Source organism: Salvelinus fontinalis, chromosome 16 (genome assembly GCF_029448725.1).
Source record: "Salvelinus fontinalis isolate EN_2023a chromosome 16, ASM2944872v1, whole genome shotgun sequence".
In the NCBI taxonomy this organism is placed as follows: Eukaryota; Metazoa; Chordata; class Actinopteri; order Salmoniformes; family Salmonidae; genus Salvelinus; species Salvelinus fontinalis.
This window is the reverse complement of record NC_074680.1, coordinates 50959186-50978556: the sequence shown is the minus strand read 5'-3', so window position 1 is coordinate 50978556 and position 19371 is coordinate 50959186. Positions and strand designations below refer to the sequence as shown.

The 19371-nt window shown below is 45.3% G+C and overlaps 1 protein-coding gene across 5 annotated transcripts in view; it reads left to right on the top strand.

The window, feature by feature from the left end:
* LOC129813324 (fibroblast growth factor receptor 3) overlaps positions 1-19371 on the top strand; it is a 211854-nt gene that overhangs the window by 142277 nt on the left and 50206 nt on the right. For all 5 annotated transcript variants that reach the window (XM_055865682.1, XM_055865681.1, XM_055865680.1 and 2 more), the window contains 4 exons: positions 8995-9105; positions 14590-14780; positions 15046-15168; positions 17521-17591. In XM_055865682.1, coding sequence (XP_055721657.1) covers positions 8995-9105; positions 14590-14780; positions 15046-15168; positions 17521-17591 — 496 coding nt within the window. The remainder of the gene's footprint in view (positions 1-8994; positions 9106-14589; positions 14781-15045; positions 15169-17520; positions 17592-19371) is intronic.

Sequence of the window (19371 nt, the reverse complement as noted above, 5' to 3'; positions counted from 1 at the left end):
ATACCAGCTCTAACCCCATTATCACTTACCAGCTCTAACCCCAATATCAATTACCAGCTCTAACCCCAATATCAATTACCAGCTCTAACCCCATTATCACTTACCAGCTCTAACCCCATTATCAATTACCAGCTCTAACCCTATTATCAATTACCAGCTCTAACCCCAATATCAATTACCAGCTCTAACCCCATTATCAATTACCAGCTCTAACCCCATTATCAATTACCAGCTCTAACCCCAATATCAATTACCAGCTCTAACCCCAATATCAATTACCAGCTCTAACCCCATTATCACTTACCAGCTCTAACCCCATTATCAATTACCACCTCTAACCCCAATATCAATTACCAGCTCTAACCCCATTATCAATTACCAGCTCTAACCCCAATATCAATTACCAGCTCTAACCCCATTATCAATTACCAGCTCTAACCCCAATATCACTTGCCAGCTCTAACCCCATTATCAATTACCAGCTCTAACCCCAATATCAATTACCAGCTCTAACCCCATTATCAATTACCAGCTCTAACCCCATTATCACTTACCAGCTCTAACCCCATTATCAATTATCAGCTCTAACCCCAATATCACTTACCAGCTCTAACCCCATTATCAATTACCAGCTCTAACCCCAATATCACTTACCAGCTCTAACCCCAATATCAATTACCAGCTCTAACCCCAATATCACTTACCAGCTCTAACCCCAATATCAATTACCAGCTCTAACCCCAATATCAATTACCAGCTCTAACCCCATTATCAATTACCAGCTCTAACCCCAATATCAATTACCAGCTCTAACCCCAACATCAATTACGAGCTCTAACCCCATTATCAATTACCAGCTCTAACCCCATTATCAATTACCACCTCTAACCCCAATATCAATTACCAGCTCTAACCCTAACATCAATTACCAGCTCTAACCCCAATATCACTTACCAGCTCTAACCCCAATATCACTTACCAGCTCTAACCCCAATATCACTTACCAGCTCTAACCCCAATATCACTTACCAGCTCTAACCCCAATATCAATTACCAGCTCTAACCCCAATATCACTTACCAGCTCTAACCCCAATATCAATTACCAGCTCTAACCCCAATATCAATTACCAGCTCTAACCCCAATATCAATTACCAGCTCTAACCCCAATATCACTTACCAGCTCTAACCCCAATATCAATTACCAGCTCTAACCCCAATATCAATTACCAGCTCTAACCCCAATATCAATTACCAGCTCTAACCCCAATATCACTTACCAGCTCTAACCCCAATATCACTTACCAGCTCTAACCCCAATATCACTTACCAGCTCTAACCCCAATATCAATTACCAGCTCTAACCCCAATATCACTTACCAGCTCTAACCCCAATATCACTTACCAGCTCTAACCCCAATATCAATTACCAGCTCTAACCCCAATATCAATTACCAGCTCTAACCCCATTATCAATTACCAGCTCTAACCCCAATATCACTTACCTGCTCTAACCCCAATATCAATTACGAGCTCTAACCCCAATGTCAATTACCAGCTCTAACCCCAACATCAATTACCAGCTAAAACCCCATTATCAATTACCAGCTCTAACCCCAATATCAATTACCCGCTCTAACCCCATTATCAATTACCAGCTCTAACCCCAATATCACTTACCAGCTCTAACCCCAATATCACTTACCAGCTCTAACCCCATTATCAATTACCATTTCTAACCCCAATATCAATTACCAGCTCTAACCCCAATATCAATTACCAGCTCTAACCCCAATATCAATTACCAGCTCTAACCCCAATATCAATTACCAGCTCTAACCCCAATATCAATTACCAGCTCTAACCCCAATATCAATTACCAGCTAAAACCCCAACATCACTTACCAGCTCTAACCCCAATATCACTTACCAGCTCTAACCCCAATATCACTTACCAGCTCTAACCCCAATATCAATTACCAGCTCTAACCCCAATATCACTTACCAGCTCTAACCCCAATATCACTTACCAGCTCTAACCCCAATATCAATTACCAGCTCTAACCCCAATATCAATTACCAGCTCTAACCCCATTATCAATTACCAGCTCTAACCCCAATATCACTTACCTGCTCTAACCCCAATATCAATTACGAGCTCTAACCCCAATGTCAATTACCAGCTCTAACCCCAACGTCAATTACCAGCTAAAACCCCATTATCAATTACCAGCTCTAACCCCAATATCAATTACCCGCTCTAACCCCATTATCAATTACCAGCTCTAACCCCAATATCACTTACCAGCTCTAACCCCAATATCACTTACCAGCTCTAACCCCATTATCAATTACCATTTCTAACCCCAATATCAATTACCAGCTCTAACCCCAATATCAATTACCAGCTCTAACCCCAATATCAATTACCAGCTCTAACCCCAATATCAATTACCAGCTCTAACCCCAATATCAATTACCAGCTCTAACCCCAATATCAATTACCAGCTAAAACCCCAACATCAATTACCAGCTCTAACCCCAATATCAATTACCAGCTCTAACCCCATTATCAATTACCAGCTCTAACCCCAATATCAATTACCAGCTCTAACCCCAATATCAATTACCAGCTCTAACCCCAACATCAATTACCAGCTCTAACCCCAATATCAATTACCAGCTCTAACCCCAATATCAATTACCAGCTCTAACCCCAATATCAATTACCAGCTCTAACCCCAACATCAATTACCAGCTCTAAACCCAACATCAATTACCAGCTCTAACCCCAATATCAATTACCAGCTCTAACCCCAACATCACTTACCAGCTCTAACCCCAATATCACTTACCAGCTCTAACCCCAATATCACTTACCAGCTCTAACCCCAATATCAATTACCAGCTCTAACCCCAATATCACTTACCAGCTCTAACCCCAATATCAATTACCAGCTCTAACCCCAATATCAATTACCAGCTCTAACCCCAATATCAATTACCAGCTCTAACCCCAATATCACTTACCAGCTCTAACCCCAATATCAATTACCAACTCTAACCCCAATATCAATTACCAGCTCTAACCCCAATATCAATTACCAGCTCTAACCCCAATATCACTTACCAGCTCTAACCCCAATATCACTTACCAGCTCTAACCCCAATATCACTTACCAGCTCTAACCCCAATATCAATTACCAGCTCTAACCCCAATATCAATTACCAGCTCTAACCCCATTATCAATTACCAGCTCTAACCCCAATATCACTTACCAGCTCTAACCCCAATATCAATTACCAGCTCTAACCCCAACATCAATTACCAGCTAAAACCCCATTATCAATTACCAGCTCTAACCCCAATATCAATTACCAGCTCTAACCCCATTATCAATTACCAGCTCTAACCCCAATATCACTTACCAGCTCTAACCCCAATATCACTTACCAGCTCTAACCCCAACATCAATTACCATCTCTAACCCCAATATCAATTACCATCTCTAACCCCAATGGTCACAATTGGCACCAAAATGTCCAGAGAAATTTTAGACAGCCACGTAATCTAACAGAAAAACTAATCATAAACTTTGCTGAAAAATACATGTTGCACATATAATTAAAGAACACTGGTTTTAATGCAACCGCTGTGTTAGATTTTAAAGAATAACTTTAGTAAAAAACACAGCATGCAATAATCTGAGACAGCGCTCAGCCATGTTGGAGTCCAAAGAGTCCACAAAAATACGAAATAACATCATAAATATTCCCTTACCTTTGATGAACTTTCATCAGAATGCAGTGCCAGAAATCCTAGTTCCACAATGAATCGTTGTTTTGTTTTAGAATTGTCACGTTCCTGACCTATTTCTGTTAGTTTGTTGTATGTGTTAGTTGGTCAGGACGTGAGTTTGGGTGGGCATTCTATGTTTTCTGTTTCTATGTTGGTTTATGGGTTGCCTGGTATGGCTCTTAATTAGAGGTAGGTGTTTGGCGTTCCTCTAATTAAGAGTCATATTTAGGTAGGTTGTTTCACAGTGTTCGTTGTGGGTGGTTGTCTCCTGTGTCAGTGTTTGTCGCACCATACGGGACTGTTTCGGTTTGTTTGTTCATTGTTAATTTAGGTGTAGGCTATTTTCCCTGTTCGTGCGTTATCGTGTTATGTGAGTCCGTCGTCCAGGTCTGTCTACATCGTTTGTTGTTTTGTTAGTTTAAGTCAAGTTCGTGTTTTCGTGTTTTTTCTTTATTAAATCATGTCTTCAAACTCCGCTGCATTTTGGTGCCCTCACTACTCCTCCTTTTCGGTTGAAGAGGAGGAGGACCGCCGTTACAGAACCACCCACCAAATCTCCAGAACCAAGCAGCGGTGTAAACAGAGTAAGGGACAGAAAAAGAAGGAGGAATGGACTTGGGACGATGTATTGGAAGGGAAAGGTTGCTACACATGGGAGGAGATCCTGGCTGGTAGGGATCGCCTCCCATGGGAACAGCTGGAGGCACTGAGGAGAGCAGAGGCAACCGGAGAAGGGAACCGGAGTTATGAGGGGACGCGTCTTGCACGGAAGCCCGAAAAGCCCGTGAGTACCACCCAAAAATGTCTTGGGGGGGGGCTAAGAGGTAGTGGGCCAAGAGGTAGTGGGCCGAGGGCAGGTAGGAGACCTGCGCCCACTTCCCAGGCTTACCGTGGAGAGCGGGAGTACGGGCAGACACCGTGTTACGCAGTAGAGCGCACGGTGTCCCCTGTACGTGTGCATAGCCCAGTGCGGGTTATTCCACCTCCCCGCACTGGTAGGGCTAGATTGGGCATTGAGCCAAATGTCATGAAGCCGGCTCTACATATCTTGCCACCAGTACGTCTCCTTGGGCCGGCTTACATGGCACCAGCCTTACGCATGGTGTCCCCGGTTCGCCTACATAGCCCGGTGCAGGTTATTCCACCTCCCCGCACTGGTTGGGCGACGGGGAGCATTCAACCAGGTAAGGTTGGGCAGGCTCGGTGCTCAAGGGAGCCAATACGCCTGCACGGTCCGGTATTACCGGCACTACCTCCCCGCCCAGCCCAGTACCACCAGTGCCTACACTACGCACCAGGCTTCCAGTGCGTTTTCAGAGCCCTGTTCCTCCTCCACGCACTCTCCCTATGGTGCGTGTCTCCAGCCCAGTGCCTCCAGTTCCGGCACCGCGCACTAAGCCACATGTGCGTCTCCTAAGTCCTGTGCACACTGTTGTTTCTCCCCGCACTCGTCCTGAGGTGCGTGCCCTCAGTCCGGTACCACGCACCAGGCCTATAGTGCGCTTCGAGAGGTCAGTGTGCCCTGTCCCTGCTCCCCGCACTAGGCTTGAAGTGCGTGTCCCCAGTCAGGTGCCTCCAGTTCCGGCACCACGCACCAAGCCTACAGTGCGTCTCAGCCGGCCAGAGTATGCCGTCTGCCCAACGGCGCATGAACTGCCTGTCTGTATTGAGCCTTCAAAGCCGCCCGTCTGCCATGAGCCTGCAAAGCTGCCCGTCTGCCATGAGCCTACAGAGCCTTCAGCCAGACAGGAGCAGCCAGAGCCTTCCGCCAGAAAGGAGCAGTCTGAGCCATCCGTCTCCGCAGCGCCATCTGAGCCATCCTTCTCCCCAGCGCCGTCTGAGCCATCCGTCTCCCCAGCGCCGTCTGAGCCATCCGTCTCCCCAGCGCCGTCTGAGCCATCCGTCTGTCCCAAGCCATTAGAGCCGCCCGTCTGTCCCGAGCCGTCAGAGCCGATAGTCAGTCAGGAGCCGCTAGAGCCAGTCGTCAGTCAGGATCTGCCAGAGCCGCCAATCAGACAGGATCTGCCAGAGCCGCCAACCAGACAGGATCTGCCAGAGCCATCAGTGAGCCATGAGCGTCCAGAGCCGTCAGCCAGCCATGAGCATCCAGAGCCGTCAGCCAGCCATGAGCGTCCAGAGCCGTCAGCCAGCCATGAGCGTCCAGGGCCGTCAGTGAGCCATGAGCGTCCAGAGCCGTCAGCCAGCCATGAGCGTCCAGAGCCGTCAGCCAGCCAGGAGCGTCCAGAGCCGTCAGCCAGTCATGAGCTGTCCCTCAGCCCAGAGCGGCTATTTATTCAGAACTGCCCCTCAGTCCAGAGCTGTCTCTCTGTCCGGAGCTGCCTTTCAGTCCGGAGTTGCCCCTCTATCCTGAGCTACCTCTCTATCCTGAGTTACCTCACTATCCTGAGCTATCCCTCTGTCCTGAGTTATCCCTCTGTCCTGAGCTATCCCTCTGTCCTGAGCTATCCCTCTGTCCCGGTGCTGCCCCTGGTGTCGATGTTACCAAAAGGATTTAGTGGGGGTAAGATGAGGGTGGTCATTCATAGGGGGAAATGGAAGCTTGGATTCACTATGGTGGGGTGGGGACCTCGCCCGGAGCCTGAGCCACCACCGTGGTCAGATGCCCACCCAGACCCTCCCCTAGACTTTGTGCTGGTGCGCCCTGAGTTCGCACCTTATGGGGGGGGGGGGTTATGTCACGTTCCTGATCTATTTCTGTTAGTTTGTTGTATGTGTTAGTTGGTCAGGACGTGAGTTTGGGTGGGCATTCTATGTTTTCTGTTTCTATGTTGGTTTATGGGTTGCCTGGTATGGCTCTTAATTAGAGGCAGGTGTTTGGCGTTCCTCTAATTAAGAGTCATATTTAGGTAGGTTGTTTCACAGTGTTCGTTGTGGGTGGTTGTCTCCTGTGTCAGTGTTTGTCGCACCATACGGGACTGTTTTGGTTTGTTTGTTCATTGTTAATTTAGGTGTAGGCTATTTTCCCTGTTCGTGCGTTATCGTGTTATGTGAGTCCGTCGTCCAGGTCTGTCTACATCGTTTGTTGTTTTGTTAGTTTAAGTCAAGTTCGTGTTTTCGTGTTTTTTCTTTATTAAATCATGTCTTCAAACTCCGCTGCATTTTGGTTCCCTCACTACTCCTCCTTTTCGGTTGAAGAGGAGGAGGACCGCCGTTACAAGAATGTCCATTTCTTCTGTCGAATTAGCAACTTTGGCTAGCATGTTGTAGCTCACGTGTCCATGAAGATTTTACGCATGAACGAAAAATTCAAAAACGTGATAATAAAAGTTGAATAAACTGGTCAAACTCAGTTGAGAATCCATCTTTAGGATGTTTTTCACAAGTATATCCAATAACGTCCCAGACGGAGCATTTCTTCGTGTCTACCTAACGCATTGCACACAACGATATGACAAACCGAAGTGCGTAGCCGAATACTACCGATATGGCTGACCTGTCACTCCAACGACTCCCATCCAGTCCCAGAGAAGGCTAGACACTTCATTCCACGTTCTACTGCCGGTTGGCATCTAGTGGAAGGCGTATAAAGTGCATACAGATCCATAATACAAGGCAATTGAATAGGCGATGCCTTTCACAGAGACCCATTTCAGAATTTTCACTTCCTGTTTGGAAGTTTGCCTGCCAAATGCGTTCTGTTTTACTCACAGATATAATTCAAACCTTTTTAGAAACTTCAGAGTGTTTTCTATTCAATAGTAATACTAATATGCATATCATATGATCTAGGACAGAGTACGAGGCCGTTTAAATTGGGCACAATTTTATCCAGAAGTGAAAAGAGCGCCCCCTATTTCCAAGAGGTTAACAAAGAGCTGCAGTTAGTTTCAGAATGGATGGCAAGGAATAAGTTAGTCTTAAATATTTAAAAAACTAAAAGCATTGCATGTGGGACAAATCATTCACTAAACCCTAAACCTCAACTAAGTCTTGTAATAAATCATGTGGAAATTGAGCAAGTTGAGGTGACTAAACTGCTTGGAGTTACTCTGGATTGTAAACTGTCATGGTCAAAACATATTGATACAACAGTAGCTAAGATGGGGAGGAGTCTGTCCATAATAAAGAGCTGCTCTACCTTCTTAACAACACTATCAACGAGGCAGGTCCTACAGGCCCCAGTTTTGTCGCATCTGGACTACTGTTCAGTCGTGTGGTCAGGTGCCACAAAAAGGTGCCACTGATTATCTCTGACTGTCTGGCTCCTCATAAAGAGGTAGATTATCTCTGACTGTGTCTCCTCATAGAGAGGCATATTATCTCTGACTGTCTGTCTCCTCATAGAGAGGCTTATTATCTCTGACTGTCTCCTCAGAGAGGCTTATTATCTCTGACTGTCTCCTCATAGAGAGGCTTATTATCTCTGACTGTCTCCTCATAGAGAGGCTTATTATCTCTGACTGTCTCCTCATAGAGAGGCTTATAATCTCTGACTGTCTCCTCATAGAGAGGCTTATTATCTCTGACTGTTTCCTCATAGAGAGGCTTATTATCTCTGACTGTCTCCTCTTCAGGGAATTATAACTTGATCTGTAATTGAAATGTCTTCTTCTCTCTCCATCCGTCTGTCTCTCCCCCTCTCTCTCTCTCAATCCGTCTGTCTGTCCCCCTCTCTCTCTCTCCATCCATCTCTGTACCCTCTCTCTCTCCCGCTGTCTGTCTGTCTGTCCCCCTCTCTCTCTCTCTCCATCCGTCTGTCTGTCCCCCTCTCTGTCTGTCTGTCCCCCTCTCTCTCTATCCGTCTGTCTGTCCCCCTCTCTCTCCCGCTGTCTGTCTGTCTGTCCCCCTCTCTCTCTCTCTCCATCCGTCTGTGTGTACCCCTCTCTCTCCATCCGTCTGTCTGTACCCCTCTCTCCATCCATCTGTCTGTCTCTCCATCTGTCTGTCTGTCCCCTCTCTCTCCATCCATCCATCTGTCTGTCTCTCCATCCGTCTGTCTGTCCCCCTCTCTCTCTCTCCATCCATCTGTCTGTACCCTCTCTCCATCCATCTGTCTGTCTCTCCCTCTGTCTGTCTGTCACCTTCTCTTTCCCTCCGTCTGTCTGTCCCCTCTCTTTCCCTCTGTCTATCTGTCCCCTCTCTTTCCCTCTGTCTATCTGTCCCCTCTCTTTCCCTCTGTCTATCTGTCCCCTCTCTTTCCCTCTGTCTATCTGTCCCCTCTCTTTCTCCATCAGACGACGCCACAGATAAGGACCTGTCAGACCTGGTCTCAGAGATGGAGATGATGAAGATGATTGGAAAACACAAAAACATCCTCAACCTGCTGGGAGCTTGTACACAGGATGGTAAGTTACTACATAACCTGCTGGGAGCTTGTACACAGGATGGTAAGTTACTACATAACCTGCTGGGAGCTTGTACACAGGATGGTAAGTTACTACATAACCTGCTGGGAGCTTGTACACAGGATGGTAAGTTACTACATAACCTGCTGGGAGCTTGTACACAGGATGGTAAGTTACTACATAACCTGCTGGGAGCTTGTACACAGGATGGTAAGTTACTACATAACCTGCTGGGAGCTTGTACACAGGATGGTAAGTTACTACATAACCTGCTGGGAGCTTGTACACAGGATGGTAAGTTACTACATAACCTGCTGGGAGCTTGTACACAGGATGGTAAGTTACAACATAACCTGCTGGGAGCTTGTACACAGGATGGTAAGTTACTACATAACCTGCTGGGAGCTTGTACACAGGATGGTAAGTTACTACATAACCTGCTGGGAGCTTGTACACAGGATGGTAAGTTACTACATAACCTGCTGGGAGCTTGTACACAGGATGGTAAGTTACTACATAACCTGCTGGGAGCTTGTACACAGGATGGTAAGTTACAACATAACCTGCTGGGAGCTTGTACACAGGATGGTAAGTTACTACATAACCTACTGGGAGCTTGTACACAGGATGGCAAGTTACTACATAACCTGCTGGGAGCTTGTACACAGGATGGTAAGTTACTACATAACCTGCTGGGAGCTTGTACACAGGATGGTAAGTTACTACATAACCTACTGGGAGCTTGTACACAGGATGGTAAGTTACTACATAACCTGCTGGGAGCTTGTACACAGGATGGTAAGTTACTACATAACCTGCTGGGAGCTTGTACACAGGATGGTAAGTTACTACATAACCTGCTGGGAGCTTGTACACAGGATGGTAAGTTACAACATAACCTGCTGGGAGCTTGTACACAGGATGGTAAGTTACTACATAACCTGCTGGGAGCTTGTACACAGGATGGTAAGTTACCACATAACCTGCTGGGAGCTTGTACACAGGATGGTAAGTTACTACATAACCTGCTGGGAGCTTGTACACAGGATGGTAAGTTACAACATAACCTGCTGGGAGCTTGTACACAGGATGGTAAGTTACTACATAACCTGCTGGGAGCTTGTACACAGGATGGTAAGTTACTACATAACCTGCTGGGAGCTTGTACACAGGATGGTAAGTTACTACATAACCTGCTGGGAGCTTGTACACAGGATGGTAAGTTACTACATAACCTGCTGGGAGCTTGTACACAGGATGGTAAGTACCTACATAACCTGCTGGGAGCTTGTACACAGGATGGTAAGTTACTACATAACCTGCTGGGAGCTTGTACACAGGATGGTAAGTTACTACATAACCTGCTAGGAGCTTGTACACAGGATGGTAAGTTACTACATAACCTGCTGGGAGCTTGTACACAGGATGGTAAGTACCTACATAACCTGCTGGGAGCTTGTACACAGGATGGTAAGTTACTACATAACCTGCTGGGAGCTTGTACACAGGATGGTAAGTTACAACATAACCTGAGAGTTAACAGGGTTAGTGTTTAGTGAGTCCTCCAGATCAGAGGCAGTAGGGATGACCAGGGATGTTCTCTGTTTAGTGAGTCCACCAGATCAGAGGCAGTAGGGATGACCAGGGATGTTCTCTGTTTAGTGAGTCCTCCAGATCAGAGGCAGTAGGGATGACCAGGGATGTTCTCTGTTTAGTGAGTCCTCCAGATCAGAGGCAGTAGGGATGACCAGGGATGTTCTCTGTTTAGTGAGTCCTCCAGATCAGAGGCAGTAGGGATGACCAGGGATGTTCTCTGTTTAGTGAGTCCTCCAGATCAGAGGCAGTAGAGATGACCAGGGATGTTCTCTGTTTAGTGAGTCCTCCAGATCAGAGACAGTAGGAATGACCAGGGATGTTCTCTGTTTAGTGAGTCCGCCAGATCAGAGGCAGTAGGGATGACCAGGGATGTTCTCTGTTTAGTGATTCCTCCAGATCAGAGGCAGTAAGGATGACCAGGGATGTTCTCTGTTTAGTGAGTCCTCCAGATCAGAGACAGTAGGGAGGACCAGGGATGTTCTCTGTTTAGTGAGTCGTCCAGATCAGAGGCAGTAGGGATGACCAGGGATGTTCTCTGTTTAGTGAGTCCTCCAGATCAGAGACAGTAGGGATGACCAGGGATGTTCTCTGTTTAGTGAGTCCTCCAGATCAGAGACAGTAGGGATGACCAGGGATGTTCTCTGTTTAGTGAGTCCGCCAGATCAGAGGCAGTAGGGATGACCAGGGATGTTCTCTTGATCAGTGTGTGAATTGGACCATTTTCCTGTCCTGCTAAGCATTCAAACTGTAACGAGTGATTTTGGGTGTCAGTATGGAGTAAAAAGTACATAATTTTCTTTAGGAGTGTAGTGGAGTAAAAGTAAAAGTTGTCAAAAATATAAATAGTAAAGTACAGATACACATAAAAACGACCAAAGTAGTGAACAGGGTTTAGGTATAAAGTATAAATACAGTATATATACAGTGGGGAGAACAGTTATTTGATACACTGCTGATTTTGCAGGTTTTCCTACTTACAAAGCATGCAGAGGTCTGTCATTTTTTATCATAGGTACACTTCAACTGTGAGAGACGGAGTCTAAAACAAAAATCCAGAAAATCACATTGTATGATTTTTAAGTAATTAATTTGCATTTTATTGCATGACATAAGAATTTGATCATCTACCAACCAGTAAGAATTCCGGCTCTCACAGACCTGTTAGTTTTTCTTTAAGAAGCCCTCCTGTTCTTCACTCATTACCTGTATTAACTGCACCTGTTTGAACTCGTTACCTGCATAAAAGACACCTGTCCACACACTCAAACAGACTCCAACCTCTCCACAATGGCCAAGACCAGATAGCTGTGTAAGGACATCAGGGCTAAAATTGTAGACCTGCATAAGGCTGGGATGGGCTACAGGACAATAGGCAAGCAGCTTGGTGAGAAGGCAACAACTGTTGGCGCAATTATTAGAAAATGGAAGAAGTTCAAGATGACGGTCAATCACCCTCGGTCTGGGGCTCCATGCAAGATCTCACCTCGTGGGGCATCAATAATCATGAGGAAGGTGAGGGATCAGCCCAGAACTACACGGCAGGACCTGGTCAATGACCTGAAGAGAGCTGGGACCACAGTCTCAAAGAAAACCATTAGTAACACACTACGCCGTCATGGATTAAAATCCTGCAGCGCACGCAAGGTCCCCCTGTTCAAGCCAGTGCATGTCCAGGCCCGTCTGAAGTTTGCCAATGACCATCTGGATGATCCAGAGGAGGAATGGGAGGAGGTCATGTGGTCTGATGAGACAAAAATATAGCTTTTTTTCATTATTTGGGGATGCTTTTCTGCAAAGGGGACAGGGCGACTGCACTGTATTGAGGGGAGGATGGATGAGCCCATGTATTGCGAGATCTTGGCCAACAACCTCCTTCCCTCAGTAAGAGCATTGAAGATGGGTCGTGGCTGGGTCTTCCAGCATGACAACGACCCGAAACACACAGCCAGGGCAACTAAGGAGTGGCTCCATAAGAAGCATCTCAAGGTCCTGGAGTGGCCTAGCCAGTCTCCAGACCTGAACCCAATAGAAAATCTTTGGAGGGAGCTGAAAGTCCGTATTGCCCAGCGACAGCCCCGAAACCTGAAGGATCTGGAGAAGGTCTGTATGGAGGAGTGGGCCAAAATCCCTGCTGCAGTGTGTGCAAACCTGGTCAAGAACTCCAGGAAACGTATGATCTCTGTAATTGCAAACAAAGGTTTCTGTACCAAATATTAAGTTCTGCTTTTCTGATGTATGAAATTCTTATGTCATGCAATAAAATGCAAATGAATTACTTAAAAATCATACAATGTGATTTTCTGGATTTTTGTTTTAGATTCCGTCTCTCACAGTTGAAGTGTACCTATGATAAATTACAGACCTCTTGTAAAGGCAGTCAATGTTGTTCTCCTCCTCAAACGAGGAGGAGCATGGATAGGACCAAGATGCGGATTGAGGGAAATAAGCCATCTTTTAATGAAAACAGCAAAACAATACACTACAAAACTACAAAACAACAAAATGAGACTAACCTTCAACTGTCCTGTGAGGACACAGGAACAAACACCCACAAAAGCCTACTGCCTATGGCTACCTTAAATCTGGCTCCCAATCAGAGACAAATGAATGACAGCTGTCTCTGATTGAGACCCAATCTAGGCAGCCATAGACATAACTAGACAACCTAACAAACACTATCCCATACACATACAACACCCATGGACTAACCAAACACACACAACATACAATGCCCACCCCAACTCACGCCCTGACCAACTAAACATAATCAAAATAACATTAAAATAGGTCAGGAACGTGACACCTCTACATGCTTTGTAAGTAGGAACTTACTAACTTATTCCTTGCCAGCCATTCTGAAACTAACTCCAGCTCTTTGTTAAGTGTTGCAGTCCTTTCAGTTAGGTCAGGAACGTTACACCTCTACATGCTTTGTAAGTAGGAAAACCTGCAAAATTGGCAGTGTGTCAAATAATTCTTCTCCCCACTGTATATTGTATCTATATTATATATTCCCCAGGTCCCCTGTACGTGCTGGTGGAGTACAGGGTTTAGGTATACATACAGTATATATATAGTATCTATATTATATATTCTCCAGGTCCCCTGTACGTGCTGGTGGAGTACAGGGTTTAGGTATATATACAGTATATATATAGTATCTATATTATATATTCCCCAGGTCCCCTGTACGTGCTGGTGGAGTACAGGGTTTAGGTATACAGTATATATATAGTATCTATATTATATATTCCCCAGGTCCCCTGTACGTGCTGGTGGAGTACAGGGTTTAGGTATACAGTATATATATAGTATTTATATTATATATTCTCCAGGTCCCCTGTACGTGCTGGTGGAGTACAGGGTTTAGGTATACAGTATATATATAGTATCTATATTATATATTCTCCAGGTCCCCTGTACGTGCTGGTGGAGTACAGGGTTTAGGTACAGTATATATATTGTATCTATATTATATATTCTCCAGGTCCCCTGTACGTGCTGGTGGAGTACAGGGTTTAGGTATACAGTATATATACAGTATATATATAGTATCTATATTATATATTCCCCAGGTCCCCTGTACGTGCTGGTGGAGTACAGGGTTTAGGTACAGTATATATATAGTATCTATATTATATATTCCCCAGGTCCCCTGTACGTGCTGGTGGAGTACAGGGTTTAGGTACAGTATATATATAGTATCTATATTATATATTCCCCAGGTCCCCTGTACGTGCTGGTGGAGTACAGGGTTTAGGTACAGTATATATATAGTATCTATATTATATATTCCCCAGGTCCCCTGTACGTGCTGGTGGAGTACAGGGTTTAGGTATACAGTATATATACAGTATATATATAGTATCTATATTATATATTCCCCAGGTCCCCTGTACGTACTGGTGGAGTACGCGTCTAAAGGGAACCTGAGGGAGTACCTGAGAGCCCGTCGGCCCCCGGGGACGGACTACTCCTTCGACACATGTAAGATCCCTGACGAGCAGCTCACCTTTAAAGACCTGGTGTCCTGTGCCTACCAGGTGGCTCGCGGCATGGAGTATCTGGCATCACAGAAGGTGGGTGGCATACTGGGCATAGTACGGTTACAAAAATCTTTACTTTCCAAAAAATGCTCAGTGTTTCTAGAAATCCTGGTTGGAGATTGGCCCTGCTTATTCCCTTCTGATTCCGGGAATCTTCCAACTGGGATTTCTGGAAACCTTGGAATGTTTGGAAAGCTACCGGAATGGGCAGCCCAAGTTAGGACTATGTATGGTCTATTTGCTACAATCTGGTGTAATACAGTCCAGTGTATCGGACTTATGGATTCCTCTTCCTCAGTGTATCCATAGAGATCTGGCAGCCAGGAACGTCCTGGTAACCGAGGAGAACGTGATGAAGATCGCAGACTTCGGTCTGGCCAGAGATGTGCACAACATAGACTACTACAAGAAGACTACCAACGTGAGCAATAATATATAATAATATAATAACAACATAGACTACAACATACTACACGAAGACTACTAATGTGACTAATAATATATAACAATATAATATAATAACAACATAGACTACTACACGAAGACTACCAACGTGACAAATAATATATAACAATATAATATAATAACAACATAGACTACTACACGAAGACTACCAACGTGACTAATAATATATAACAATATAATATAATAACAACATAGACTACTACACGAAGACTACTAATGTGAGCAATAATATATAATAATATAATATAAGAACAACATAGACTACTACACGAAGACTACTAATGTGAGCAATAATATATAATAATATAATATAAGAACAACATAGACTACTACACGAAGACTACCAACGTGACTAATAATATATAATAATATAATATAATAACAACATAGACTACTACACGAAGACTACCAACGTGACTAATAATATACCACCCCCCCAGCAGACAGTGATTGGGGGGGGTATATCTGTCATGGGTAAGACAGTGATGGGGGGGAGGTATATCTGTTATGGGTAAGACAGTGATTGGGGGGGGGGTATATCTGTTATGGGTAAGACAGTGATTGGGGGGGGGTATATCTGTTATGGGTAAGACAGTGATTGGGGGGGGGTATATCTGTTATGGGTAAGACAGTGATTGGGGGGGGTATATCTGTTATGGGTAAGACAGTGATTGGGGAGGTATATCTGTTATGGGTAAGATAGTGATGGGGGGGGTATATATGTTATGGGTAAGATAGTGATTGGGGGGGGTATATCTGTCATGGGTAAGACAGTGATTGGGGGGGGGTATATCTGTTATGGGTAAGACAGTGATTGGGGGGGGGGGTATATCTGTCATGGGTAAGATAGTGATTGGGGAGGTATATCTGTTATGGGTAAGACAGTGATTGGGGGGGGGGTATATCTGTTATGGGTAAGACAGTGATTGGGGGGGGGGGTATATCTGTTATGGGTAAGACAGTGATTGGGGGAGGTATATCTGTTATGGGTAAGACAGTGATTGGGGGGGGGTATATCTGTTATGGGTAAGACAGTGATTGGGGGGTATATCTGTTATGGGTAAGACAGTGATTGGGGGGGGGTATATCTGTTATGGGTAAGACAGTGATTGGGGGGGGGGGTATATCTGTTATGGGTAAGACAGTGATTGGGGGAGGTATATCTGTTATGGGTAAGACAGTGATTGGGGGGGGGTATATCTGTTATGGGTAAGACAGTGATTGGGGGGTATATCTGTTATGGGTAAGACAGTGATTGGGGGGGGGGTATATCTGTTATGGGTAAGACAGTGATTGGGGGGGGGGTATATCTGTTATGGGTAAGATAGTGATTGGGGAGGTATATCTGTTATGGGTAAGACAGTGATTGGGGGCGGGGTATATCTGTTATGGGTAAGACAGTGATTGGGGGGGGAGGTATATCTGTTATGGGTAAGACAGTGATTGGGGGGGGGGTATATCTGTTATGGGTAAGACAGTGATTGGGGGGGAGGTATATCTGTTATGGGTAAGACAGTGATTGGGGGGGGGGTATATCTGTCATGGTAAGACAGTGATTGGGGGGGGGGTATATCTGTTATGGGTAAGACAGTGATTGGGGGGGGGGTATATCTGTTATGGGTAAGACAGCGATTGGGGGGTATATCTCTTATGGTAAGACAGTGATTGGGGGGGGGGGGTATATCTGTTATGGGTAAGACAGTGATTGGGGGGTATATCTCTTATGGTAAGACAGTGATTGGGGGGGGGGGGGTATATCTGTTATGGGTAAGACAATGATTGGGGGGGGTATATATGTTATGGTAAGATAGTGATTGGGGGGGTATATCTGTTATGGTAAGATAGTGATTGGGGGGGGTATATCTGTTATGGGTAAGACAGTGATTGGGGGGGGGGGGTATATCTGTTATGGTAAGATAGTGATGGGGGGGGTATATATGTTATGGTAAGACAGTGATTGGGGGGGGGTATATCTGTTATGGGTAAGACAGTGATTGGGGGGGGGTATATCTGTTATGGGTAAGACAGCGATTTGGGGGGGTATATCTGTTATGGGTAAGACAGTGATTGGGGGGGGGGGTATATCTGTTATGGGCAAGACAGTGATTGGGGGGGGTATATCTGTTATGGGTAAGACAGTGATTGGGGGGGGGGTATATCTGTTATGGGCAAGACAGTGATTGGGGGGGGTATATCTGTTATGGGTAAGACAGTGATTGGGGGGGGGGTATATCTGTAATGTAATGTCGGGCTGTGTTCTGATCCGTCGTGCTGATACAGCTGTTCTGTTGTCTGTGTGTTGTTGCAGGGTCGTCTACCCGTGAAATGGATGGCTCCAGAGGCTCTGTTCGACCGTGTCTACACGCACCAGAGCGATGTGTGAGTTGACACAGCCAGCCACACGGCATGCCTCCGGTCTGCCCATTTAGAGAGATATGCAGGACAGGAGGAATGTGTTGTAATATCATGACTTAGTGAATTAGCCTCAATTACCATCAAAACCACGTGTGAATATAGATTTATATATCTCAGTCCTGTTGTATCAGTCCTGTTGTATCAGTCCTGTTGTATCAGTCCTGTTGTATCAGTCCTGTTGTATCAGTCCTGTTGTATCAGTCCTGTTGTATCAGTCCTGTTGTATCAGTCCTGTTGTATCAGTCCTGTTGTATCAGTCCTGTTGTATCAGTCCTGTTGTATCAGTCCTGTTGTATCAGTCCTGTTGTATCAGTCCTGTTGTATCAGTCCTGTTGTATCAGTCCTGTTGTATCAGTCCTGTTGTATCAGTCCTGTTGTATCAGTCCTGTTGTATCAGTCCTGTTGTATCAGTCCTGTTGTATCAGTCCTGTTGTATCAGTCCTGTTGTATCAGTCCTGTTGTATCAGTCCTGTTGTATCAGTCCTGTTGTATCAGTCCTGTTGTATCAGTCCTGTTGTATCAGTCCTGCTGTATCAGTCCTGTTGTATCAGTCCTGTTGTATCAGTCCTGTTGTATCAGTCCTGCTGTATCAGTCCTGCTGTATCAGTCCTGCTGTATCAGTCCTGTTGTATCAGTCCTGTTGTATCAGTCCTGTTGTATCAGTCCTGTTGTATCAGTCCTGTTGTATCAGTCCTGTTGTATCAGTCCTGTTGTATCAGTCCTGTTGTATCAGTCCTGTAGTATCAGTCCTGCTGTATCAGTCCTGCTGTATCAGTCCTGTTGTATCAGTCCTGTTGTATCAGTCCTGTTGTATCAGTCCTGTTGTATCAGTCCTGTTGTATCAGTCCTGTTGTATCAGTCCTGTTGTATCAGTCCTGTTGTATCAGTCCTGCTGTATCAGTCCTGCTGTATCAGTCCTGCTGTATCAGTCCTGCTGTATCAGTCCTGCTGTATCAGTCCTGCAGTATCAGTCCTGCTGTATCAGTCCTGTTGTATCAGTCCTGTTGTATCAGTCCTGTTGTATCAGTCCTGTTGTATCAGTCCTGTTGTATCAGTCCTGTTGTATCAGTCCTGTTGTATCAGTCCTGTTGTATCAGTCCTGTTGTATCAGTCCTGTTGTATCAGTCCTGTTGTATCAGTCCTGTTGTATCAGTCCTGTAGTATCAGTCCTGTTGTATCAGTCCTGCTGTATCAGTCCTGCTGTATCAGTCCTGCTGTATCAGTCCTGCTGTATCAGTCCTGCAGTATCAGTCCTGCTGTATCAGTCCTGTTGTATCAGTCCTGTTGTATCAGTCCTGTTGTATCAGTCCTGTTGTATCAGTCCTGTTGTATCAGTCCTGTTGTATCAGTCCTGTTGTATCAGTCCTGTTGTATCAGTCCTGTTGTATCAGTCCTGTATCAGTCCTGTATCAGTCCTGTATTAGTCCTGTTGTATCAGTCCTGTATCAGTCCTGTATCAGTCCTGTTGTATCAGTCCTGTTGTATCAGTCCTGTTGTATCAGTCCTGTTGTATCAGTCCTGTTGTATCAGTCCTGTATCAGTCCTGTATCAGTTCTGTATCAGTCCTGTATCAGTCCTGTATCAGTCCTGTTGTATCAGTCCTGTTGTATCAGTCCTGTTGTATCAGTCCTGTTGTATCAGTCCTGTTGTATCAGTCCTGTTGTATCAGTCCTGTTGTATCAGTCCTGTTGTATCAGTCCTGTTGTATCAGTCCTGTATCAGTCCTGTTGTATCAGTCCTGTTG